The sequence below is a fragment of the Girardinichthys multiradiatus genome, chromosome 4 (genome assembly GCF_021462225.1).
Source record: "Girardinichthys multiradiatus isolate DD_20200921_A chromosome 4, DD_fGirMul_XY1, whole genome shotgun sequence".
NCBI lineage: Eukaryota > Metazoa > Chordata > Actinopteri > Cyprinodontiformes > Goodeidae > Girardinichthys > Girardinichthys multiradiatus.
In genome coordinates, this window is record NC_061797.1 from 7,477,366 (window position 1) to 7,504,844 (window position 27,479).

The 27,479-nt window shown below is 38.9% G+C and overlaps 1 protein-coding gene and 1 long non-coding RNA gene across 5 annotated transcripts in view; one reads left to right on the forward strand and one right to left on the reverse strand.

The window, feature by feature from the left end:
• Positions 1-27,479, reverse strand: part of mtss1lb (MTSS I-BAR domain containing 2b) — an 89,941-nt gene that overhangs the window by 35,197 nt on the left and 27,265 nt on the right. The window contains exons 4-7 of the mRNA XM_047362737.1: positions 4,981-5,065; positions 3,964-4,055; positions 2,400-2,474; positions 1,072-1,080 (exon numbers count right to left, since the gene is read on the reverse strand). Coding sequence (XP_047218693.1) covers positions 1,072-1,080; positions 2,400-2,474; positions 3,964-4,055; positions 4,981-5,065 — 261 coding nt within the window. The remainder of the gene's footprint in view (positions 1-1,071; positions 1,081-2,399; positions 2,475-3,963; positions 4,056-4,980; positions 5,066-27,479) is intronic.
• Positions 9,401-27,451, forward strand: LOC124866790. Of its 4 annotated transcripts, none has more exons than XR_007037918.1 (5): positions 9,401-9,555; positions 22,097-22,316; positions 26,291-26,391; positions 27,085-27,187; positions 27,289-27,451. It is a non-coding gene; the product is annotated as an uncharacterized LOC124866790 (long non-coding RNA). The 4 variants fall into 4 exon arrangements; XR_007037917.1 differs by having other exon boundaries at positions 26,294-26,391; XR_007037915.1 differs by having other exon boundaries at positions 22,097-22,306.

Sequence of the window (27,479 nt, forward strand, 5' to 3'; positions counted from 1 at the left end):
TATGCTAATATTTTGAGAAGGACCTGTACATGACTTATTTGATTTTGGTGAAAGAATATAACAATATTATAACAACATTCTTGTCCTAAAACCAGAAGGGCCAAAGCTCCTAAAGACTACAGGCCAAAAGGGTCAGGATGAAGCTTAGATTCATTCATTCATTAGTAATTAATCAGTAAATAGGCTTCCTGTATATAGATAATACATCTCCTACCAGTGCAAAATGCTCTACTAGGTTACAATAAGAATTTAATTTGAGTGACATGTCAAAGTTATGAATTAAACAGCATTACCAGCACTTGAGAGTCACAAATGACAGCTTTATACAATATGTTTGGTAGGATGTAATACATTTGACTAGTACTCATTTATTCAGGTTCTGGTGACATCTGATGGGCTTCTGCATGATACAAGAACCAATCTTCATACAAACCCACATTGTGACCCCTATAGAGTAGGGGTGTCCAGAGCCGATACCAAGGATCGGAGCGATCAAGACTTTCTGCTTTCTGAAATGACTAGTATCGGAGTCCCGCATGAAACTCATCCCATGATGCCTGTTTTTGGTCTGGTGTTTATATTATATTTGTTTGCACAGCTTACAAATTGTGTTATGGGCTGTGCACATTACATTCAATCAAATGGGTCTGGGTTTACCCTAACATTCTTAGCATCTTTTACCAATTACAATGACTTCCACAGTGCTGTATTGGCTGCGTGTTTAGATAAAAGGTTAGATTGTAAATTTTATCAGCTTAATGATGACCTTTCTTTTACCTTAATCTTGAGGCGTTCTGTTGCAGGAAAGTGAGATTGAATTTGTCTTTATGATATTTGCTTTTAGCAGAATAAATAAATGTAACATCATCAAATGAGAACACACTGTAATTAATTAGCAAATTATACTGAGTTATGGGTGGAAGGAGCCCGACTGTCTTGTTTCATCGCTCACCTAAAGTAACACAAACACATATCAACACCTCTCATGTCACCACGTGTAAAATCACAACAGCAGGATGACGAAGAGACAAGCTGATGGTAGCAAAGCAGCTGTGACAGGCTGATACTTACCCTGCATCTCTATTATAAGGAGACAAATGCCACAGGGATGGAGAGACAGAGACGGTGGCAGGTAAGAGCGGGAGGGGGACAGTGAAAATAGAAGCAAAATTGGGGGAAAAAAGAAAAGGGAGACAGAGAGAGGAAGGAAGAGAGCATAAGTAGCTGAACTTATTGTTAAGGTTAGTACAAAGAAGCCATCACAAGACAGCCACTGTGCTGCAGATTAGTGCAAAATAATACAGCAACAACCAAAAATTAGTCCAGAACCAATAGTAATAATAATAATAATAATAATAATCACCATGCTTCAGCTGGGACATGGTTAACATGTAACTGCAATGCACTGTGTCACAATCAGTTTACACACTGAATCGCAGTGTGTAGTTCTTCTTTGCATGTGCATAGCGTTCATTTATGTTCATGATAGCATTGGAAATTATTGACAATCTAAATGATTTGAATTAGTTTTTTAACCTTTGTATGAATATTGGAGTATTACTGTCTGACAAAGAAAATGAAAATCTAAAATTTCAGCCAAACTGAACCTGAAGGATTCAACACTTTCTTATCAGGGAAACCCAGACTCTGTCAGACTGGTCTTAGTTTCAGAATCAGGGCCCCTCGGCTTGCCCTCTATACTCTGTAAAAGTTTAAAAGAGGAAGCAAATACCGTATATCTACAAACACATTCACTGGAATGCTAAGCTTCAATGTGTTTATCGGTGTTAAAACTACCTGCTTTACATATTAATCAAATTTGTACTATTCTTGCCATACAAACTCGGTGACTATATCATTACTGTTCTACTTATTATTATATTGTTATTGTTGTTCACAATAATAATAATAATTCTGTGAAACATTGTTGTATGTAATACATATATTATTGTACATACAGAGTACATGTATTTAGAGTATGTATAATACTTTTTAAATGTACTTAACAGACATTTTTTTTGGCAACCGTTGTTACAATAGAAGGACGTAATATTGGTACTTCACTGATATTAAAGGTCATATGCTGAATGGTGCAATATAACCAACCATCGGTAGATGGCACCATAAACCAACAATTTATTCCATTTTAGTCAATCAAACTCAGAATCACTTCAGTTTGAAAGCTTGGTTTCTGCCTAGAGATTGTTGATAAAAAGGTGAGCTCAGACTCGATCCAGTAATTATTTAAAAAAAAATTTTTTTCAGTGGTGGAAAAAAAAACTTGATTTCCAAATGTATCTACAACCACAACACAAAAGTTATACACAAACATCAATATTATGATCAGTTTCAAAGTGACTGGGACAAGACCTGTAGTGTCACAGTTTGGTGCCTGTTACCTTTACGAGCCTTCTTCTGCAGCTTCATGGTGTCAGATGACTTCTTCTTGATCTCGTGGCGCGACCTCTTATACTCTTGAAAGACGAGGAACAGAGATGCTTTTACATAGGAATTTAAAACCCCTGTTGAAATGATATTTCCTTGCACTTCACAGAACTGACTTTGAACTGATCTACCACAAATCTGGTGTTGTTGACTTTTTACTGCTTGAAAGGAAAAACATTATAGATGGAAACACACAAAATACTTTTTTAAGAATACTCAAAATTGGGCTATCCTTATTTATTAGGATTTTTTTTAGTGTGAGAAAAAAGGATAAATCAGTAAATTACTTTTAAGGTCCGAATCCATAATTTGAAGTCAGGATTGTGGTACTAGTATGTTGGTAGTTAGACCGCCCCTGTAGGTATGCTCCCCACTATTCACAAGTTCCGAAAACACGTTCTAGGACATTCCAACCTACAGTCATGACTAAAGGTGTTGAAGGTGATAAATTTAGTATCAGGCTTCCTTTAAAGATTCAGTTTTTATGCTGATGGCTCGTCTTGTTTAAGATTTTTGCACACAGTGATGACATGCATCTGAATTAATTTTAGAGTTATATTAGCTGAAAAAGCTTAAAAAAGTCAGTCAGTCATTTTCTACCGCTTATTCCATAGTGGGTCGCGGGGAAGCTGGTGCCTATCTCCAGCAGTCTACGGGCGGGAGGCGGGGTACACCCTGGACAGGAGTTTAAAAAAATTGATTTTTAAATTATTTTAAACAAATTATGACACATGAACAAGAACTGGTTCAAGTCAGAGCTGTGAAGTTAGAGTTGTGAAGTTCCAGATGTTTAGATGTCAAAGGGAAACAACTTAAGAAGAAGAATGGTCAACATTGGAAATGCTGACTTTGCAATAACTAAATTAATGTATTTCAAAAAATGAAACATAGTTTTTTATTGCCCTTTAGTGTCCTTGTAAAACCAGGTAAAAACAAACCATAATGTGCAAACATGTATCACTGTTTGAAAGACTTCATTCATCACTTAGCTCGAAGAAAATATCAAGGAGAGGTTGACGTTCTGAAGAAGTACCAGGATTGAACTGCAAAGAACTAAACGTAATTATTTTGTCCATAGAAGCCCCCATCAGACTGTTTAGGCCTTCTGGAAAAATGACTAAAAATCTAGGGTTCACTTACAGTTTTGCCTTAAAAACTGACTAAAACCTGATATCCAAACATCTTCCAAGAACATCTTTACCCAACAGTTCAGCAGCAGTTTGGTGATAATCAAGGTTCTTAAGGTTCCTAGATAAAAATCTGGATGTTTTGTGTTCATGGTCAGGAATCTCTCCAGATTTTAATTCCACTTGGAACTCACATTGCATAAACTTTATGAATGTCTCCAAAAACACCTTATTTCACAAACTTGCAAAATGTTGATTAGGGAATACATCATACCACTGATAAAAGATGTTACTCTCAAGCAGTAAAGTTAATAAAGACAGATGTGTAGCTAGAGCTCAGTGATACTGCAGATTCATGAATTAGCACCTTCACCTTGGTTACATCATTTACCTTTGGCATGATCCTTATCCAGCTGGTTGGCTGTCTTCTTCCAGTCTTCAATCTTATCCTGGAGTGGAATGATCAGACTCTCCATCAGAGCACTAGAGGAGACACAGACATGGAAAGATCACATACATCAATCACAAGATACATCAGTCCAAGTGAATGTAATGGAGACAGATAAGAAGCATTCACAATTTGCCTAGATGTGTTTAGTCTGAGCACACACAACTTACAATTTCCCATATCCCGCTGAAGATGGTACACAACACTATGGCTTCAAGTTTTAATCCAAATTATTATTTTATGGGAGGTGTTAATGCTTGCCTTCTAATCCTAACAGATTGTCAGGTGGCAGCATCAATATTGCCTACATTTTGGTAAACTGCAAACTTCTTATGTCTTTCTTTCAACTAGGCCATTCTTCTTACCACTTCTCCATCCATTTTATCTAGGAGGTTGAAAACAAATGCACACCAAACTTCATGATACATGATTTTAAAAGATTTCTACAAATCAAGCTCTTTAAAAACAATGCATCATTTTCCTCCCACTTTTCAGGGGTATGAGTGTTTTTCTGCCAAGTACCTTTGGGTAATCAGAATTACAGCAATAATTTGGAATGATTTGCACTAACTGTTTTGAATAACCATGGTGAAAAATAACCATCACAATCATCAGTGTAATTGTTTTTTCTTGTGGAAAAGTCATTAAGAAGAATGGAGAATGAATAAAAAGGAACATTGTGGTTAGGAACACACTCTTGGTGAGGTTTCCTGAATGGTTTATGCTGCGTACCAGTGGTTGTACTCAGAGACAATCCAACAAATATGGAGTGGGTGAGCAATGTAAAAGAATTTATTCAGCAGACAAAACAACAGCATGAAATATTTTTGTTCCAACAGAGCCCTTGGAGAAGACTGACTTCTCAACAGCCTGATGAACTGTATGTGACCAGCGACACAACGATGAGAAGAAAACAAGGTCAGAAATAGCAAAAATGGTTCTGAAAGCAGTGTGTCTTACTTTGTGAACTGACGAAGTTTGGCCTCGATACTGCGATGTCTCATGCACATCCTGGTAAGAGCTGAACCAATGTCTCTGGTTGCCCCTGGATGGAAAATACAAACAGGATCAGAATGGGACACACACAAATGCCCACACACAGATACAACTGAAGTATTCTGCTGTTCGTTAACCACAAAAGGCCTGTATTAGTTCCTCAGATCACGAATCTGAGGTCAAACCTTGCATTAAATCTGTTAGCACACTGTGTAGAGAAAAGTCTCGTAAAATCCTTACACCTTTCAAACAGGCAGATAACAAAGTGCTTTTGTTTCTTTTTTGACTCAGCCAGAATTTAAACAATAGAGAGATCTGCCTCTCGGAGACACTACACACACTCCTGGCTTCACCCAAATAAAGTAGTGTCCCGTGAGGGGGCGGTTGCACTCAGAGACCCAGTTTCCTGTGAAGCTAACCTGTTACTGTAAACACAAGTCTATTTCAGGAATATAGGTCTATATGGAAAAAGCTGAGCTGAGAGTTTGATTCAGTTAACTAATGGCAGACAGTGCTGACTTCCAAACAAGGTACTCAGAGCTGAGGCTACACAGTATGGTGGGCATGGCAGATTTTGTTCCTGTGCTTTCTAAGCAGAGTCTAGACCTATACTGTGTACAGCACCAGAGCAATAAAACAATCCATACTTTCAGTAAAACATGCACAGTAAAGTCTGCAATGGATTGGATTGGTTGTTGACCAAGAAAGATGTGCCTCCTATAAAACCAAAACAGTCGAGCTGAACTGAAATTTGCTGCTGGATGACAAGCTGCAGCCAGCATACTCAGAACCCAAACTGAGATTTAACAATGGTGGATCAGAAGTATTGTTGGTTATATGAATAAGACTCATATACTAAATGTCTATATCTCTGCCAATGACCATTCAGAATGACAGCTGTAAATGACTGGAACAGAAAAAATATATACGGGCGCAAAGGAGACATCCTGCTGGATTTAAGCATATTATCAGAGGAAAAGAAACTACAAACTTGAAGTTTCCAACAGTGCTCCAACACCATACAAATAGTCAAGCACGGTGGTGGCAGCAGTTCTATTCTTTTACGTCAAAACAACAGCGGAGTATTAGACTGGATTTCTGAAAGTTCTGCCTCAGTCTTAATTGAAATGAGTAAGCTAAATAAACTCTTCCAAATCTGCCGAGAAGACTGATCAAATATCCAGAGAGAAAGGTTCCAAAAGCTTGTTGACAGCTAAAAAAAGCATGTGGTTGAAGAATAATTTACTACGGGTAACTTAGCCCAATATTAGTGGGGCTCTGTGAAGACATCAGAGCCTATAAGTATAATTTTGATCATGTCTCGATTCAAGTATAACGCACAAATGTATTAACCTAATTCTTGACTTTAAAAATCAGTGACATTGTACGTTGTACAATTATTCTATACTGGAAAAAGCTAAGGTTGAAATGAATCAATAACAGCTCAAAATGAATAAGACATTGATGTTTAGAATGAGTGTATGTGAGCCTTAGACAGGGACTGTATATCTCAAATAACTAACAATAAAGAGCATCGTTCATTCAATCTACTACACTCAATGAGTGTCTGTAGACATGTTATCATGTCCTACAAAATAATAATGTGTTTATATTTGTTAGATGAACTGACAAAAAGAGTAAATATTTATTGAATAAAAAAATATATACCTGTGCCTTCTAATAAGCATACAGTACAGTAGGGTTATTGCTTGTCTTGCATTAGTACAGAAACAGATGCCTCTCTTTGCTGTATTTATTTGATCAGACTGATCAGCCTGACAAATTCTAATTGCCTTGGAAATCACCAGTATAGTCATTCATTTTCCACACTCTTGGATTCAAAGAACCAAAAAATGTACCGCCCACATAAGATACCACACACATGCGCCCCCCCCCCCCCCCCCCCCCCCCCCCCCACACACACACACACACACACACACACACAAATCTAAGCTGTGTATTACTCCCATCCAGAGAAAAATCCCTCCTTCATAATTAACAAATTCTTCCCTCTTTCCTCTTGTTCTACCCGGCAACCATTCCTTCAGCAGACACAGCCCCTGAATACACACATTTGTAGACATAAACATGCTAGGAAGTGTTCATCATGCACGGCAATGAGTGGACCATGGAAGTCTAGCAGCATTTCGAGCTGTGTGTGTTTGGAGAACCTAAATTTACTGTTATTCCAAATCAGTAAGGGGGTCTGCACACTAACACCAGGAGAGAAGCATGAAGAGAGCCAGCTTGTGATAGTTTGTAATGAAGAAGAACGATGACATGTGAAACAAAAGAAGCAGGAAGAGTTGGAGAAGGGATGAAAAAGCATGAGGACAAGAGTAGTCGTCTTGCACATTTTAATGAGCTCACTGCTGGAGTGAGAGCCATGGGATCTGAGTTACAGCCAAATGTTTGTGTGTGTGTGTGTGTGTGTGTGTGTGTGTGTGTGTGTGTGTCATGTCGGTGTATGTGTGTGTCTGTGGGTGTATTTGATCTCTGCATTTATGATGGTTCCCTTCCTGTTTGCCTGTTATTACCAGGCCTTTCAGACTCCATATGAGATAAACAACTAAATGAGAACACATTTTCCCTTGTGGTGCTACTGTGCATAAGCATATGTCAGTGCTTCAGGAGTACGAATACAAACTACCATGACAAGAAGGAACTGCCAATATTTAAACCATGCTTCAATAATTCTTGTGATTAGTTGTAATTGGTATATGAATAAAAGTTCTTGTGTGAAGAAAGTCAACAGAGCACATCCTGCAATTTCTAAGATTCTCTTATTGTCCACAGAAGTCATACAACATCACAGAGGACTTCAGCAAGACCAATTAACGTCTTTAATCAGAAAAATATGTCAAAGTAATAAAACGCCACTGTTTAAATTTGTTTCATTCAGTGCTACTTTGTTTCTTCTGATAATGTTTTCCAATGTACAATTCCACTGTAATATTCAGAGAACACACCCAAACACTCAGTCTATAATCATAAATTTTAAAGTCTTGCCACAGATTCTCTATTGGATTTAGGTCTGGACTTTGACTAGGCCATTGTAACATATGAATATGTTTTAATCTAAACCATTCCATTTTAGCGCTAGCTGCATGTCTAGGCATGTTGTCCTGTTGGACTTCTACCTTAGTGTTTTGCAGCCTCACGTTTTTTTCAGAATTGCCCTGTATCATGCTCCATTCTTCTTCCAATCAACTTTGACCAGCTTTGTCCTGTCCTTTCTGAAAAAAGGCACCCCCACAGCATGATGCTGCCCCCACCATATTTAACATTAAGGGTGATGTATTTTATGTTAAAGGTGATGTGCAGTTTTGTTTTTCGGTCACACACAGAGGTTTGGAGGTTGGTCATTTTGGTCTATGAGCACCTTCTTCCATGCTGTGTCCCCTACATGGCCTATGACAAACTACAAACAGGACCTATTATGGATTTCTTTCATCAGTAGCTTTCTTGTTGCAACTCTTCTATCAAGGCCAGATTTGTGGAGTGCATGACTTTTACTAAGCTGAGAAATGTTAAGGTAGCCCCTTAAAAATAGTGGTAGAATCTTGCATAGAACTAAGAAAATCAGACAAAATGTTTAAATATGGCCTTCATACTGTGTGCAGTTAAACAATGTTCAAAATAACATTAAAATGCATAGTGTGAGTAGACATATATGGGGTTTTCTGTGGTCAAAGAAAGGTTTTATACATTTGATTTTAAATGTGCATACTCCTCCAAATCAATTATCTAAGTTTTTATGTATTCACACTCCACAAGGACACATCTGAAGCAGCTGTGTGTCAGTGGCAATCCCCAGAACTGCCACTAGTGAAACTAATGTACACATGAAACAAAAATAAACACAGGCATAAAACCTCATAAAAGTTATGTTTCCCTTTTTGGGAAAAATGCCCTCTTCCCCTTTCCTGCTTTTCACTGTTTCCTGTCCGAAACTAACTCACCCACACAAAGTATGAAGTCTTGTAACGTGTTATGATTAATAGTCCTGTATGCAGAGGTATTAGAAAAATGAACTTTAAAAGTATTCGGAATCTGCAGTAATCAGGATTATTTCTTTCACGTATGTGCAGTAGTTATGCAAGAACCTATCTATGAGAAAATGCCATCTGTAAGATGGGTTTTGCAAACTGATTGATGAAAATAAGAACAAAATGGATAATCACAAATCCACCATGGTACTTTTTGAGAAAATGAGAACCTTCTAGATGCCTTGTCCAGTATTGGCATATAGAGTCACACAGTTTTATGAAGCATAACAGATCTGATCACACTAGAGTCTGAGTTGGCAAACTAAGCATTCATCCTCATCACCTAGCAACTAACTTAACTGACAGATTTGTTACAGTTTCCATGACAGCGCAGATTTAGGCCTGTTGCTATCGTCAGAATAAGGATGTTTGTTGCAAAGGTCAAATTGTTGGGCGTTACGGAAACAAATGTCTGTGCTGCAGTGCCACAGAGGAAAAGATAGAACAGAGAGCAGACAGGGAAGACATACACCCACAGACACACATGCAGGTAAAAACAGAAACAAAATCGCTCTTGTATGAGCCTCTCTGAGACAGTAGAGTGGTGAGAAGTTTTACAAAACCAGCAGGGATTACTTTATACCACAATCATAACTTTCAAGAGTATGATTATTTCAGAAGTGAAAGTTTGTCACTTTGTTTCCATATCTGGGGCTTCATAAGTCGTTGTATCAGGAGCTTCTCATTTTGGCTCAGCTCTTCCTTCAACATGACAGGCTCAAGTAGGGTGCACTGGACACAAAACCATAATCCGTCTAGTGAGAGAGGGGAAAATAATCGAAGCCCTCTCTGTCACATTGTACTTTCATGCTGCTGCCTGAAAAATAGCTTCCAAAAAATTAAGGTACACGCACACACTCACACAGAGAAAATAAGTCAGATTTAAAAGGAAGAAATGGCAGTTACAGTTTGAGAGGGAAACCTAAACAGTGCATTACAGATGAGCCTGCTTCTGTCTTTGGTAACATGTGATAAAAAAAAGGGTTAAAGCCTGAGAAGGTGAGGGTGCAGTTACCAAGGTTACAGACAACTGCAGCAACCACCATGACGCCTACAACTGTGTGGTGACACAGCAACAATACAAGTCTAGGATAATGAAGGCAGGAAAATAAAGAGATGTAGAAAAAGGGGAATGATGAGAAGATGGATTAAAGACAGGAGGACTGAAGGAAGCGACAATCCCGCAGGGAAAGCAGTGCTGGATTAAACAGAATTATTAATGAGGTCTACATATTTCTCTCACCATCAAATCTGAAATTGTGTTTTCCAGACAATCTTTCAGTCGCCCAAGCAGGCCAAAACAAGCTGTCTCTATGCAATAGCATGTAAAATACACAGACTAAACAGTGCTTAAATAAGATCAAACATAGCAAACCTCCAATGCAACACACTTAAGGAATGCATTTCAGTATGAAACAATACACTGAAGCCGTAAGTCACAAAAGGTCAAGGTTTGGATTAAGTCTCTTTGAAGATCAATCTTGTAATGTTTATCTGTCTTCTTAAACCTAAATATGCCTTTTAATTAGATATGGCAAAAAATCACATCATCAAATTGTGTTTGTTGCAGCATGGTTTTGATGCTGCAACCATCAAAACACTTAGTTGTGAGACTGTAGTCAGGGGCACTATTTTTAGAAAGGAGGCTAAGCGCCACACTGATCTCGTCATTTTTACGCAACACAGCTGTGGTTTGCACGGAGTTGAGGTGTCAAGACTAACAGGAGCTGTAATATGTTGTGGGCCTAAAATTACTAAGGTCAAACTTTAGCTGTGCCTTTGAGTCAAACTTCAACAGCACAGGAACAGAATGATCTTTTTTTCAGTTAAGGGTTTCTCTGGGAGAAGAACACTTGACTACTGAAATATGTCAGCTTTGATGTGGGACCTCGCAGAGTTTAAAGGAAATCAGTTATTGTCATGGCACATCTCTCCTGCCAGGTGCCAGGATGTTATTTCTAGAATGGACAGCTAACCTGACATGCACTCTATAAACAACACAGCTAACAGTATATAACTAAAGTGCTCTGCATTTTAGTTATATACTGATGAGGCATAACATAATGACACCCTGCCTAGTAATGTGTTAGTCCCCCTGTTTTGCCAAAACAACGTGGCCCTTTGAGACATGGAGTCCCCAGATGCCTGAAGGTGTGCCGTGGTATCTGGCACTAAGATGTTGGCAGCAAATGTTTCAAGTCTTTTAAGATGCAAGGCACAATTTTCCTGGATCAGACTTGTTTGTCCAGCACAACCACACAAATGGTTAACTGGATTAAGATCTTGGGAACTGAAGGCCAAATCAACACCTCAACAATTTCTGAATTTTTGCTTCATGGCAGGGGACATTTTTCTACTTAAAGTGGCCCCGGTTGTTACCCTGACACCTTTTTTATATCAACCAGCATTAACTTTTTGCCAAATTGAACAACAGCTTTCTTGTTGGACTGGACCTTATAGGGCAGCTGTTATTAACTATGTGCATTAATAAGTCTGTTACCGCTGTCCCTTCCTTAAACCACTTTTGAGAGATACTGACCACTGCAGACTGGAAACACCCACATGAGCTGAAGGTTTGGGGATACTAGTCATCACGATTTGTGACATTCACGACTGTGGCTCAGTGAGAAGAGTGGTCGCTTGCAATCCGAGGGTTGTGGGTTAGATTCCAGCTTCCTCCTGCATGCCGATATGCCCCTGGACAAGGCACTTAACCTCAAATTGCCTACCGATCTGCATATTGGTGGATAAATGTATGTATGTGAGTGGGTGTATGTGGCACTAGTGTAAAGTGCTTTGAGTGGAAAGGCGTTATACAAGTTCAGTCCTATCATTTGGTTCTTGTCAAACTTGCATTTATGGCTACTTTATTTTACCATTTTTCCTGCATGTAACAAATCCACTTTGAGGGTAAAACGGTCTCTTGCTGACTAAAAGATATCACATCCCAGTGATCCAGACATAATCAGTAATATTCACTACAGCTGTATTTTATTAACAGCTTATTACATTTGTGAATACCAGAAATTGTAATTTATTACTTCTTTCCTGAAAATGAGACACTGTTCTCGGCAAACCATCCCACTGGTGAGTGTGACCTTGACTGCCTCACTCAGACTGGTTGATTTCCACAGCTGAACAGTTTTTCCTCCAAATGTACATAAAATAAAACTGCGTCCATGCACTGTGGATAGCTAAAATAAACTGAGAGAACCATTAAGTTTAACAACAGACATTCCTTCAGTCAGTCAGTCAGTCATTTTCTACCGCTTATTCCATAGTGGGTCACGGGGGAGCTGGTGCCTATCTCCAGCAGTCTATGGGCGAGAGGCAGGGTACATCCTGGACAGATTGCCAGTCCATCGCATTCCTTCAGTATCATATTAATTATTTTAACAGATCTTTAACAGAAATGTTGTTTTGGGACTAACATCACAAAACAAGCAAAATTTAAACTAGTATGCTAGGCAACAGGAAACACCCCTATTTGGTCACATGTAGAAATTATGGCCTAAAACACATGTACATACAGTGACAGGAATTAGTTAATGTCTTTTAACCCTCCTCAAGATTATGACAAAAAAAAAAAAAAACTGTTTAATAGAGACGAATATTGGTAACACTAAACATGAGGGAACTAGCTCTATGTTGAAATGTAAGATCTTAGAGTTGGATTAATGTTTAAGGGATAGTAGGTATAACTCTTCTAGCTATACTTCTTAGTTTTCTGTCTCAGTTGGGGGACTTTGTTTCCTCACTCTGAAAGGTAGAAACAGTTCCTTTTATACCCAGAGATACTTCATGTGGGAACAATCTTCCAAGCAAGTTGATACGTCAAAACACAGACTTGAAAGAGCAGAACAGACTAACACAAACAGAGAGTTCCCTGGTTGCTTAACAGAGAGACATGCATCAGCCTGTGGTGCACGGAACTCCCTGATCCCCAGTGGACATCTTGCAGAAGCCTAAATCAAAATATTTTACAGCCTTCACATTTTAGGAGCAGGTGAAATTGTCCACTTCATGTAACTTAAAAAAAGTCTGCAAACTTCCAGATCATACAAGAACTGAAGTTATGAGCAGCACATTGTTACTATTTCAGGACTGCAGACAAAAGTTTCCAAACAACATTGACATCAAAGGACTTTCTTTAACATTGTAGGCAAAGTCCACTGCCAGACAGACATGACAAGATGGAGACACGTCTCCTTAGAACCAATAAGATTCATGATACTCTAGAGCAGTGGGGTCTGCTGGTGTTATGGATTAGAGTGGATTCAGCTGGGCCTGGGAAAGCATGCACTTTCTCGAACTGTGATCACAGAGGCTTTAAATCTCTCTTACACACACAGGTCACTCACCAAAACACACATACAGGCAGAGAAAAAACAAACAAACTGAAAAACAGATATACAATCACCCCCTGGAGACATATTTACTGAAGGTGGTGGATTGTTGCTAAAAGACAGTTACTGGTGCTAAAAATATCAGCAAAGAGAGAAAACTGGCTCTGACATTATTCAAGAAACTATAGCAATAACTGAAACAGTAAGTCTCTTTTATATAACTTTACAAGTTTAGAGAGTAAAAGCTTTCCTTTTGATGTTAACCTAATAACACATTTTCACCAGAGCTGCTGTTTGATGTTGGTGAATGCGAAGCTGCTTATCCATACATTGTTGAAATACCTGCCCAGTGAGTAATGCTGTTTAAGCCCAAAATATTCTTTCTCTTTAAAAAGCTGAGCAATTTGGCCAGAAGACTGTCCTGACTTCATGTTCCAGGACTGAAAACTTCCAAATATGGCAGGGACACTGGGAACACAACTAGCATACCAATAAGTGTATAGCAAATTTGTTGCGTAGCATAAGTCAGAAATGTAACCTTTAAACAAAAACAAAATGAGCATGATCAACAACACTGGCAGCAGACAGGAAAAATGAAGCAGGATACAGGGCAATGGTGGAATTAATCCTGTTAGGGGCAGCAGCATTCTTAAGATTGGAGTGGAGGTTTAACTTCCAGTAGTACACCAACCCTAAACATAGACAGATAGATTGAAATAAAATGGTTTACATCAAAGCATATTCATGTGTTATAATGACCAAGGCAAATTCCAAAACCCAAATTTGATTGAGAATCTGTGGTAAAACTAGAACAAATATGTACAGGCATAAAAGCTGGCAAAGATATAACCCAAGAAAGACTTGCAGCTATTAAAGGAGGAAAAAAGTCAGAAATTAAACACTGTAGGTCAGGTACCCCTGTAAGGCTGTCGTTAAGAAAAGGTTATCTTTGTTTTCATGGTATTTAATTAGTGCCAACCCTGGTTAACAGGTAATTCTAAACACGTAGATGACAATGATGCTTATGCATGTTTCACAAACCCCTCAGGGCAACTGTTCTTTGTGTTTGCCTTAAAAAAAACATTTGCAATGTATTACCCACACAGGCATGAAAACATGATTAATATATATGACTGCATCCTAATTGGCAAAGAGCTTGACATTCACATCCCATACAATCATTGGTCCACAAAGTATACCCTTCTGCATTCAAATATGTCTGCATGCAAACAGATATTGACCTTCATATATGCTTTTTACATGCATAACATTTACAAGTTCAAGTGCATGACCTTTAAACTGTGCATTCTGCAGATGGATTGTGCTGTAACATGGAAGATTCCACATGCATGGATGCATTAAGTATATGAGCTATTCTGAGGTGTGGTTTCTGTGTGTGTGGGTGTGTCAGAATTGCAGAAAGAGGATTAGACAATTATATATGTTTAAGAATGACTATTAATCCCTGCAGGAATAAGACTGCCTGTTTAATCTTAAGCTAATGCAATACTTAAACACTTAAAACGCATGCAAATGCAATTAGCAGTTACACACAAATGCCCTTGCTTTATTGTATATTTTTGCATTTTATGGATAAAATTTACTATCATAAACATATGATGCTGTTAATGTCATGTAAAAGCTATAAAGCCATGTCAGCGACTGCATATAACAGTGTTTAAAATGATGTGGAACAACCACTTGGAGCTGTACCATGAAACCAGAGGCTTTGCTGTGCTGAGTCACACACTGCAGTGATCTAAATTTAGCAATATGGTTATTGCAGTCCTTGCATCACAGAAGCTCATTAGGCCTCTCTACGGATTCCTGACCTCAGCAAAAAATAATAACAACCATAATACAGAAGAATTTCAATAGGAAAAGCAAGAAATCAACATGTTATGACTCAAAGGTGGCACAATTTTTCAACGTCTTGGAAATGTATAGGTCACTGGGTAGATTCACCATAGAACATGTTCACAAAATGAAAGGCTATGTAGGTCAGCTTTTCCCATTAGTTATATATATATATATATATATATATATATATATATATATATATATACATTTTCTTTTTTTTTTTTTTAAAAGACATAACAAATTCTGAGATTTCTTTGACATTGGAATCAAAACCCTCTAAACCATCTAAGTCGTGCAGGGTAAAAAAGGAGGGTAAAGAGTAGGCACAAACAAAACTTTATGGATGAGAAAGATGCATGAATCTGGTGGTGTTTACCAAATAATGCATCAAAAGCATGATGTGATGTGTTACAAGTATGCAAAAATATCTGGACACTTTAAGCTCAGCTCACTTTTCTGATCATGCCTCTTTAGCATTCAGCATGCTAAGTTGGGTGAATATTCATCAGTGCAAGCAGAGCATCAGCATAGTTTACCATAAAATTAAGAAACATTATTATTGGGTCATTGTATGACATTTGAGTAGCATTTGTGTTAAATCTCTAGCAGTGGATAATATCTCAAGTATATGACATCTCTAATTAGCGATGCCGCCTTTTGACATATACTAAAAATGAGTGGCACCCTGGTTCGATTTAGATTAAGGGTGAAGTTACCATTTATCTTCATACGTCACTAAAACACATAGCACAAATGCCAGTACTGCTGCAGACATTTTATCAAAACCATTTCACAAAATGGTTGCATGCTATAACACAACCCTGTAGGTAAATGGTTTCTACATGGTACTTTCAAAGTACTCAAAGTATACCTACGGGGTACCTACGTGGTATTTACATCAGCATATAAGGAGTATTTTGACTTCAGGAACCGCTTCCAGTGACCAGGGTAAAAAAAAAGATCCCCCAGGGGGAAATTTGCCCAGGTAGGAATGTCACTTGATATTCCCCTCAATTTGTTGGTTGGAGTTTTGTGGAGGGAGGGTGCTAAAAAATGCTGACTGGTTGAATATACTCAACATTATGTTTTAGCCACCCCGGGTAAACTAATGTTTATATTTTTTGTTATCTTGTATAGTAAATCATGGACTTCAGCTTTTGTCTACATGGGAACAACATGAGGGAATCCTTCAAAGTTTATATAGTTTATGTCATAATTTTATCCTGCATTTTTAAGCAGATGCACAAATAAAAACAAACATAAGTCCATCTTATACAGAAATGTGCTGTTGAGTGGGCTGTATGGTGGCATAGTTGGTAGCATTGTTGCCTTGCAGCAAGAGGGTCCCAGGTTCAAGTCCTGGCCAGGTGTCTTTCTGCATGGAATTTCTTTGTTTCTGCCATGAATGCGTGGGTTCTCTCCGGATACTCCGGCTTCCTCCCACAGACTGAAAACATGACTATTAACTTAATTGGTCTCTTTGACTTTCCCTTAGGTGTGTGTGTCCATTTCTTTCCTCCATCATACACCCAGACCAGTGTAATAACCAAAATTAATTTGAAACCTACAAGTATGGCTTTACACAAAGTCTAAGTAAATTTACCAATGTCTTAAACTGTTAGCACTGTGACACTCAGTCAGTCATTTTCTACTGCTTATTCCATAGTGGGTCACAGGGGAGCTGGTGCCTATCTCCAGCAGTCTATGGGCGAGAGGCAGGGTACACCATGGACAGGTCGCCAGTCCATCACAGGGCAACACACAAACAACCACACACACACTCATTCATACACCTAAGGGCAATTTAGTTACCAATTAACCTAACAGGCATGTCTTTGGACTGTGGGAGGAAGCCGGAGTACCCGGTGAGAACCCACGCATGCACGGGAGAACATGCAAACTCCATGCAGAAAGACCCCAGGCCAGGAATTGAACCCATGACCTTCTTGCTTCAAGGCAACAGTGCTACCAACTGCACCACTGGGCAGCTGTGACATTTTTTTTCTTAATTTGGATTTTAATGTTTTGTGTCCCTTTGTTGAGCTTCAGCCACATGTTGTAGTTTCATCTTAAGCTCACATTCCTGCAGGCATTATTGAGGAGGAGCAACCCTCTCAGGCTAAACAGACATAATTCACAAGGACTGTGGTAACACACACAAAGTCCCCCTGAAGGTATCCCCGATGTACCCTGTTGGTATCTTAAAGATAATATGTGTTTTAAAATATGACTCTCCCAGTCTTTTTGATAGAATAAATCCTACTGTATAATTCTTTTTCTCTTCATTACCTGAAGCAGCACTGCCTTTAAATATTAATGCAAGGTCAGGTACAAACGGTGTAAGTGTAGAGCTGAGCCAGCAGCGGCCACATTGGTTCTCACGCCTGGCTGATGGCTGTTAATGCTGCGGATTAACGCCAAACTCTGATTCGCTTACAGCACACACACAAATGCACGCGCAGACTCAATTTAGCGCTCAAAATCCAGAAGGATATGCTTCAGTAATTTACATTGATATGAAATTTCCCTAAACTTTCATGACAAAAACAACATGATGCAACACAAGACACTTCACAACATCTTTAAAACATCTTTAAAACTCTCACACACACACACACACACACACACGCAAACCCTCTTTCCCACATGCATAGTACTCCTCAAGCCAGCCTCTTGTCTGATTAAACAGGATTGGCTTCAGAGCAGCTACATTCACTCAGCCCAACTTCCCATGCTCACTGAAAGAGTCCTCTGCATGTGTGTGTGTGTGTGTGTGTGTGTGTGTGTGTGTGTGTGTGTGTGTGTGTGTGTGTGTGTGTGTGTATCCAACAGAGCCTAGCTTGTGTTGTTGACCTCAGAGACAATGCTGCTCTGTGACATGAGGAAATGTCTACACTGGGCTGCCAGAGATAGATTTGGAGATGCAGGGACAGAAAAGGCTTAAGGACGGAACATGAGACAGAATTCGATGGGAAAAACATATCAGGAAGTAGGAGACCTAGACCATGTTGGGAAAAGAGAGAGGGAAAGAGGAGAGCAATACTTGTGCAGTGCAAGAGGCAGCAATAGAAACAGGATAGAGGCAGAGGAAAAGAGGGAAATAGATGCACACTGTTGCTGAGACTTAATTAAGAGACAATGATGTTGTTTGGTAACCCCCTCCACAACAAGAGACCTATCAGCCATGGCCTACTTACAGAGGAGAAATACGTGAGAAAGAAAAACCAAGAAAGAACGAAAGAAGTTACGTAAGAAAGAATAATTTAGGTGCTTTTTGTTTTTTTTTTGTCTTTTACTATTTTATCATCTGTTTACTAAATTTGTTCATTAGGATGAAGAATTATGGTATGTGTTTTTTCTGACATTTCACTCAGAAAAGGTATCAATAAATTGGGGAAAAAAGCTGAGTAATAAAACTGATCTGAAACAGAAAATTAGTTAGCCCGACTTTGTAACACAACTCTCACAAATCCACGCATCCTATTTGCTGCAGCAGTAGTCAGTAGTGTTTTTATTTTATTTTATATATTTTAATCAGCTGCAACTAGTGTTGAAAAGCAGGCATACAGTTGTATTGACACCTCTGTTGCTGACTCGTTTGCAACTGGGATAGTTTCTGTGGGAGTTTGTATCATGAAAGCTGTCACAGTGGGATTAAACTGTAGAGCTAACAGGGAACAGCAAAGCCCAGCTAACAGACCCGTTGGTCTGCAATTCACCTGTTAGTTGTGAACTGCATGTTTAGGTGCAGCATCATGTGGAGCAGGAAGGAATTCTACATTAGTGAAGACTTTAAGGAACACTAAACATCCACTTAAAAATTAAGATGATTTGTAATGTGTTTGTGTGTGTGTGTGTGGCAAGAAATATTATGAACCTGTGGTGTGTTTCTTTGAAGGTCAACTTAGCAATGTTTTGTTTTTTTGTGGAACAGAAGCCAGTGTCTGCATGTTTTAGGATAAACACAGAACATTTAAGCTGTTGTTGAAATTAGTTTGCTGCCTTCTGAAAGGTTCTGATTTCAAATAACTAATTATGTTGTCCAATATTTCTTTGCATGTAATTTCAGTAAAGTCCAGTTAATGTATTTGGGTTAAAGACAATCTGAACAGTAAAGGCTGCTCTGGTTGAACTATAGTCTTAATATTTCTGCATCATCTCAGTGATTGATCATTATGTTGTATAACCTCAAGAGCAAGTCAATGAAAACCTCAAAGGGAATTTTTATTTTCAGATGAACAAATATAAACACTAAATGAACAGTATGTGTGTTTGATATTAATACAGTTTCTTTTTTTATAGAACATAGCCTATTAAACATCGATTTTGTTTGAAAGGTTGAAACCATTGAGCATAATGGTGGCCTGTTCTGTCAGAAATGTTTCAATGTTGAAATTAAAACAAATAAATGTCTGTTCTTGTGGTACTTGTCTGTGTGGATTGGCAATAGAGGTTCTCACCAAGAGCAGCATTCAAGCAAGAATCTCCATTAATACCTCCAATGCAACTGGCGGTTTTATCGGGGTGGATGAAATTATGATCAATCCTAAATATGAGTCAGTTCTGATCCAAAACCTTCAGGTGTGTGCTACAAAGCCGAAGTGTTTTTCCATATCACACTGAGTCCAAGAATACATCCAAACAACACATCCACCAAAGGAGGAATAAATCAATATTGAATGAATTAACATTTTAGAAAGCTTAGCTGAGTCCAGAACTAATTTAATGTAAAATTTTAGGGATCACCTGTAGAGGGTGGTTGACAAGAGATGTCCTCACAAACCGTTACGAGGTAGAGTGGACAAATCCAAGTTAATATACAGTATGGGATCCTGATAGACCTGTACCACATAACACTGAATCCTAAAATGAAAACCATAGGTGCTTAAACAACTTATTAGTGTAAGGGTGTTCACTTATGCAACTGGGTTATTGGACTTAGGGTTTTTTTTCTCCTGTTGAGTTGAAAAAGATAAATGTCACATTATATGTAAAATAAGTTCTGAAATGATTTATCATAGTCTCATATTATTACATCACATCACAAAAGCCTGGGATTTTAACAGGAGTGTGAACACTTCTCAGAGCCACTCTGTAAAATAAACTTTGAACCAGTTTGAACTCTCAATGAATCGCTATGTTACAGTCAGGCTCAAGAAGTCTCAGTCTTTGCCTGCCCTGCAATTATTACAAGAGTAAAAATATATTTTTTTCATTGTTCCAAGACATCTTTGACATATGAGAGATCAGCAACAATAGTTCAGGTGGAGTGTTTTTACAGATAGCAATGCCTGTATCAGTCTGAAAACTGCATGGTGGTGCAGTTGGTAGCACTGTTGCCTTGCAGCAAGAAGGTTCTGGGTTCAACTCCTTTGCATGTTTTCCCTGTGCATGTGTGGGTTCTCACTGGGTCCTCCAGCTTCCTCCCACAGTCCAAAAACATAATAGGTTAATTGGTCTCTATAAATTGCCCTTAGGTGTGAATGAGGGTGTGTATGGTTGTTTGTCCTGTATGTCTCTGTGTTGCCTTGTGATGGATTGGCAACCTGTCCAGGGTGTACCCTGCCTCTTGTCTGTAGACTGCTGGAGATAGGCACCAACTTCCCCATGACCCACTGGAATAAATGGTATAGAAGATGAATGAATCATTCTGAAAGCTCAGTTTTTTGCCTGTAACTTGCATGTTTGCAGAAGAGAACATCATAATGTATCATATTTTGCTCTGCTGTCTGAGTTTTCACAATAATTTCCATTTCGGGTTTTGGCTTGTTTTGCTTTGACTTTTTTCTGTTTGGATTTTTCTCTTTTTTTCTGACATTCTAGGAAAGGTTTTTAAAATTATTTTTCAATCTGAAGATTATTTTTCTCAGACAATGACAGCAGCATCTAAAGTTTTACCACTTCAATATAAATGCCATTTGGTTTCTGATTAGCCATTGGCTCTGAAACTAATGTATGTTTTTGTTTTAAAGGAAAAACGTTTACAGAGTGTAGTAGTGGATACTTTACAGAAATATCAGTAGCTCTCAACTGGAACCGTTCCAATAATGGATTTTGATGCTAGATGTGTACAGTCCTGCAAACCACAACCACCATGTCCCATGGAAATGGCAGCTCTGAACAGGGCCTTAAATGAAAATGCATTGATGCATTGCATTGAATATCTAAAATCAAACTGCAGTGCAAGCAAAATTAAAAGAAAAGAACACATTAAAAGAAAGATATATGATAGGGACAGGTTCGCCAAAGCAAATGATCCGGTTGACAAAGACAAATCTAAAAGGCTACTTATCTTGAAGAGCAGAATTTCCCACCAGTTGGGCATTTGCGTTTGCCATCGGGTTGGGTCAAAGGGTGCTGAAAGGATTTGTTTGTGAAGGACTCAGAACAAAACATACCTACAGATGGTTCTGTATATAAACATCAAAAACATTCAGCTATGAGGTTATAACATCAGAAACTGATTGATATTTGCTACTTTAGCAAATACTGAATGTTTGTTGTTGTTGTTGTATATTATGATGTAACCATTTACCCATGTGGGGTTAAAATAATGTCAGTAGATGGCTAATTTCATTATAACCAAGTTATGTGGGCTAGAGTACAGAACCCTGCTTCAGGCAATTGTGTTGCATGATCAGCTGGATAAGATCAAATTGTGTGGTTGACCGTGAAAGGCGTGCAATCTGTGAAAGGCAATTAAGCCATCTTCCTCAGATTTCTCCTCTCCTCTTGGCAACAACATGGCTATTTTTTCTCTGCCACCACTTCCGTCCCTTTTTCTCACACAATCGCACGCTCTTTTTCTCTCCCCACTGTTGCCAGGCAACCGAGCTGGTAAATGTGATTCAGCTCATCTGCGATTGGCCGAAGGTGTGGTGGATCCGTGCCATAGTCAGAGAGAGAAAATGGGAAGACCCATGCATCACATTCCAAATATCAGAAGTCTTCATCGTTCCAGCTTCCAACTGATTGCCGTGCTTTGTAAAAACTCTACACTTTTCCAAGCACTGTCCTGTGAGCCAACATGTTGAGGTGTGTTGAGGTGGGCTGCTTTGTTACAATGCCTAGAATTCACACCTCTTGAACTTTTTAACTCTTTGTTCTGTTACAACCATGAATGTATTAACAAATCTCATTGGATTTTTATGAAGTGGGAGGAAAATGATACATGGTATTTAATGTTTTTTAAAAATAAAAATCTGAAAACATAAACCTCATTATTTTTGAGCTCAGTCCTCAGATACATCTTAATTAAATTGTAGACCTACCAAGCCATAGGAAGACCCATTTGCAGTTTGGCCAAAGCCATGTAAGTGACAGCAAACATAGGGAGGAAGGTTTTCTGTTCTGAAAGACGACAACTTATTTTTTTGGCTTACATGCAAAACACCATTTGTGGTGGAAAACTAACACCGAACACCCCATTCCAACACTGAAATATGGTATTGGCAGCATCATGCTGTGGAAAATGCTTTTCCTTAGCCGGGAGAGGGGAGCTTGTCAGCCCAAATATTCAGACAAAAAACCTGTAAGAGGCTGAAAAAGACCTGAGGCCGGGGCACAGGTTCTCCTCCCAGCAGGTCCACAACTTTAAACATAGAGCCAGAGCTGCAATGGAATGGTTTAGATCAAAGAATGTTAATGTGTTAGGAGGGCCTATTCAAACTCCTCATTTTGTTTTACAGATGCTGTGTACAGCAGTTCCATACATTGGTTAGCCGTTTAACCAACATATACAGTTCTCCAAACTAAATTCCTACTTGGTAAAAGGACTGTAAACTCTTGTGACCATGGCCAGGGTTGCTGGCAAACTGTTTCACACCAGTGGCATTATTAGTGGTTTTGTTTCTCCAAGTAAAGACCACATTTCTCAGAAACGTCAGTGCTTCCTGCCCCCTGCTGCCTTTCTTTGCATTAATCAAGATGATAAAAATGCTGGAAATGATTTTCCAGCCAGTTGTTTCTCCTTCCTGCAGTCAAGATAAGCCATAGTTTGTTTCTGCTCATGTCTTGCTTTATAGAAACCAGTCCCCACGGTTATTTTCATCAGCATGTGGAGATCAGTTTCAATCATAATGCATCAAAAATGGTAGAGGTCTGTCTCTGTGCATGAGTGCATACAGACGCAAGCCTGTGAGCATTAATAAGATTTATGATGTTCATAATGAAAGCCTGTATCTGGATGCAGGCAGACAGACAGGCAATAAAACCACCAGGCATTCTGCACCATCAGATTTTCATCTCCATCAGGTCTGTGTCCCACACAAACTAACATAGAAATACACAAATGGAAGCACACACACTGGTGCTTCATTACTCTGTACAGTGCTAAAAGTGCACCATGGGAGTTCTTGAAACTGCCCAGCTTTTACTGCTGCTACTGCAGGACTTGTGTAGGACAAACAAACAAAAGGGCTCATGGACGATTAAAGAATTCTGTCTGACTTCTATCTGTCCATCTATATATGTATATTATTTTTCTTTTTAACTGTTCAGGTGTCTGTTAGAAAGCAAATGATTTAGTATTTTGAAGAAGAAATTTTATTTTTAGCACCACAGTGTCACAGTGTGTCTCTTGGTTCTGTATTTGTTTATGTTTTAGTTAGGTGGTTGCTGTCCAGTATGATTAGTCTTTGAGTTCCCATTCTGGTGTCTTATTTTCTAGGTTACGTTCGGTTTATTGTATGTGGGTTTGATTCTGTAATTAGTTACGTTTAGTCAGGTGTTTTTTCTGTTACTGTTTGGTTAGTCCTTAAGTCCTCGTTTCTGGGTTCTGTTTCCTAGGTTCTCTTCTGTTGACTGTGTTTGTATTATTATTATTATTATTATTATTATTATATTATTATTAGATCTGTTCCCCTTGTGTTCTGGTCCCTGGGTGTGTTTACAGTTTGTTCTTCGTCTAGCTCCTCCATGTCCTCATTTGTCCCTATCTGGTTCACCTGCTCTCTCTGCTTCCCTGCCTCCTTGTCTCACCTGTTACCTGTTCCTCTGATTACCTGCCCTATTGTTTCATGTCCAGCTTTGTCTGTATTTAAGTTTGCCTTCGTCCTTTGTTCCACGCGGTGTCGTTATGTCTCTTTCATGTCCTTTTGTCACGTCTTCCACGTCTTGTTGGACTCTTTGGATTTACCCCTTATCTGGATCCAGTTTTCAATCCCTGTATCTGGACAGTTTTGTTGCCCTGCACTTGCCTGCAGGTAAGCTGACATTGAAAATTAAAGGAGGAGTTTTTTTGATCCCACTCTGCTTCCTCCGTGCTTGTCTGCCATTGGTCCATCACACAAAAATACAGCATTATGACACACAGTGATACTAAGCAAATATTTGCAAATATTAAAAGTTAAGATCTAGGATGCTGAAACAGCTCTTATCAAATGAAAGTGAAAATTGGAAGTTAATAAAAATATGCATATTAAAGTATTAATTTAAAGTTTTGTACACTTATGCAACAGGACTGTTGGACCTTTTAGGGTGTTTCTTTCTAAAGGATTTGCTCTTCAGTGAAATTATAAATAAGTATAGAATGATTTATCATGGTCTTGGGTTTGTACATGACAAGAGCTTAATGTTTTAAAAAGAGTGTGTTTAAAAGGACCCTGTACTGTATGACTGAGGACAGAAGAGGAAGAGGGTGGTGACAGAAGCTCAAAGATAGAATCAGTGAAGGAATGCAAGAAAAGGTTCCAATGTATCAAAATATTTTCAGATTTTATAGCTATATAAAAGGATCTTAGAATCTTCTGTTCTTTGTAGAGTTAAACTTAAGTAGCAGAAGAGTTATACATTTTCTAGAGTTCTAGTTTAGTTCCATCACTGTTGTGTTTTGCCACCCCATCAAACGGAGGAGAAACGTGGATAGTTAATCTGAGAGTGGCCTGAGGTTCACCCCACAGCAGGGAATTCACAAACACTTGCACACTTCCTCCTGCTGGATTTCACCAACTTGTTAAACCTCCCTCCTATGTACACACACCATCACAAACACAGGACAACAGCAGCTCCTATCCTCCCAGCTCTCTTCATTTGATTCATCAGCTTGAGATCTACACAGCAGCTAAACACTGACGACCTGACACGTAACATGGAAAATTCATAAGCCTACATGCTGCATTTTGTGACATTTTTCCATTATATTAATTCTGTTTTCAGACCATTTCCATTCATGCCAGTTTATTTAGCCCTTCTCACACTGCTTGTTAATGTGACTCTGTTTCACATTCTGCATGTAAAGTTAAGCCCAAAATTAGTCATACCCTGAACAGATTCATGTTTAAAGTAATCTGTTAGTTTTACCTGCATGTTTATCCTGGCAGGAAGTAATATCATTGTTTTGGAGTAGACCACTCCAACTCTGATCGAAAATGTATGGAGGGAGCTGAAGATTAGGGTGATGGCAAGAAGGCCTTTCAACCTTAAAGTCCTGGAGCTTATGAGTAAAGATAAATCAGTAAAATGCCAGTGGAAACATGCAGAAAGCTGTCCAGCCTTTACAAAAAGGATTGCCAGTAAAGGTTTGAATAATGAGAAACTGTACTATGTGTTACTGCTTTCTATCCTTACGTGGGCAACAATTAAAAAAGTTTTTTAGTGCCTTCTATACTCACCTAACATCTGCTACTGTTAATAAAAGCTTTGGAACAAACAGACCAGACCAAAATACGACTACTATGGCATGAGACGGGACTTCTAATTTTTAACAACCCACATCAATCCTATTTGTGGTTATGCTAATGATACTGAATGTAAGATAACTGGTCGTGCAAGAATTCAATCAAGAACATCATTTCTGAACACTGAGCTCCTGAACAAACAGCTCATTTTACTATTTGACAGCCAAAGGGAACTGTTGCCAATCTAGTCATACAAATGAGACTGTCGGTACAAGAGCACAGCCCAGGATCATCAGTACGCTTTGTGCTTGATTCAGAACCGCTGTATTAAGCAGCACATTCATACAGCAGGAAGGCAGAACTTCATCATCAATAATGCTGTCTTCTGCTTCCTTCCATTTAGCAGATCCATCAGAGAGCATCACGCAGTGAACAAGAGCATTCGACAGATGCAGTCAATCTCATGGAATGATTCATCAGTACAGAAAGTACAACGAGCCTCTGGTGAGCAGCCTGCATCAATATAACTGCATCATTTTCATTTCATTTTTGTGCATTTTCAGCAAGGGACGCTCATTTGGTAGGAGCTGACAAAGCTTAGCAACTTCCTGTCTGGCCTGTGAAAACAGCATGAGTCTTTTCCTGCATCCTCAGTTGCAGGAGCCCACCTTGTATGGTGCACACACACACACACACACACACACACACACATGCACCTCATCATTACAAACACTCTATCACATCTGCACCCAATAAGTAATAACAGCAGGAGAATTTTCCTGTGTTTCAGCCTGATTGGTCATCCCTTACAATTAGTGCAAGTTAAATTTAAACTGATGGCAGACTTTAAGCATCTTGATGGAATACTGAACATGTCATGTACTGAACAACTTCAAACCAAGACCCTTTTCAAACAGCAAAGGTAAAGTTCAGTTAGGATTAGGACTAAAGTACTACAGTACTTGCCATTTAAAAAACAAAAGTCACTAAAAGATTACAAAATACATTTTAGACAATTTTATGCTCATAATATTCTGGTAACTGTTTAGGGATGGGTTCTTCTTGTTCCAACATAACTGTGCACTATTGCTCAAAGTAAAGGTAGGAATCAGCAAGTTTGGTGGGGAAGAACTTCACTGACCTGCGTAGAGTCCTGACCTCAAACCAATCATTTCAAAATTGTTTCCATCATGGTAGAAGAGGTGGAGGTGATGCAGGCATACCTCGGTGTTCACTTGAACAACAAACTGGACTTGCTGATGAAACAGTGAAGCTGTCGGTACTTTTTGAAGAAGCTAAGGTCCTTTAGTTTCTCTCAGTAAAATGCTGCAGATCTTTTATACAGTAAGTCTGTTGTAGAGAATGAAATTTCTTTTGCCATCATCTGTTGTCATTTCCAAGGCAGAAGAAAAATACAGCCCCTTCCAGCAAGTGCTGGATCTGTCCTGGGGCCTCCTCCCAGTGGGAATGAAAAAGCTCCAAAGAGAGGCCTCCTGATCTACATCTAACTCCTTTTAATGCAGGGGAGCAGATGCTCTACTCCTGCTCGCTAATGCTGAGTCCAGCTAGCTTACAGAGGAGAATCTCACAGA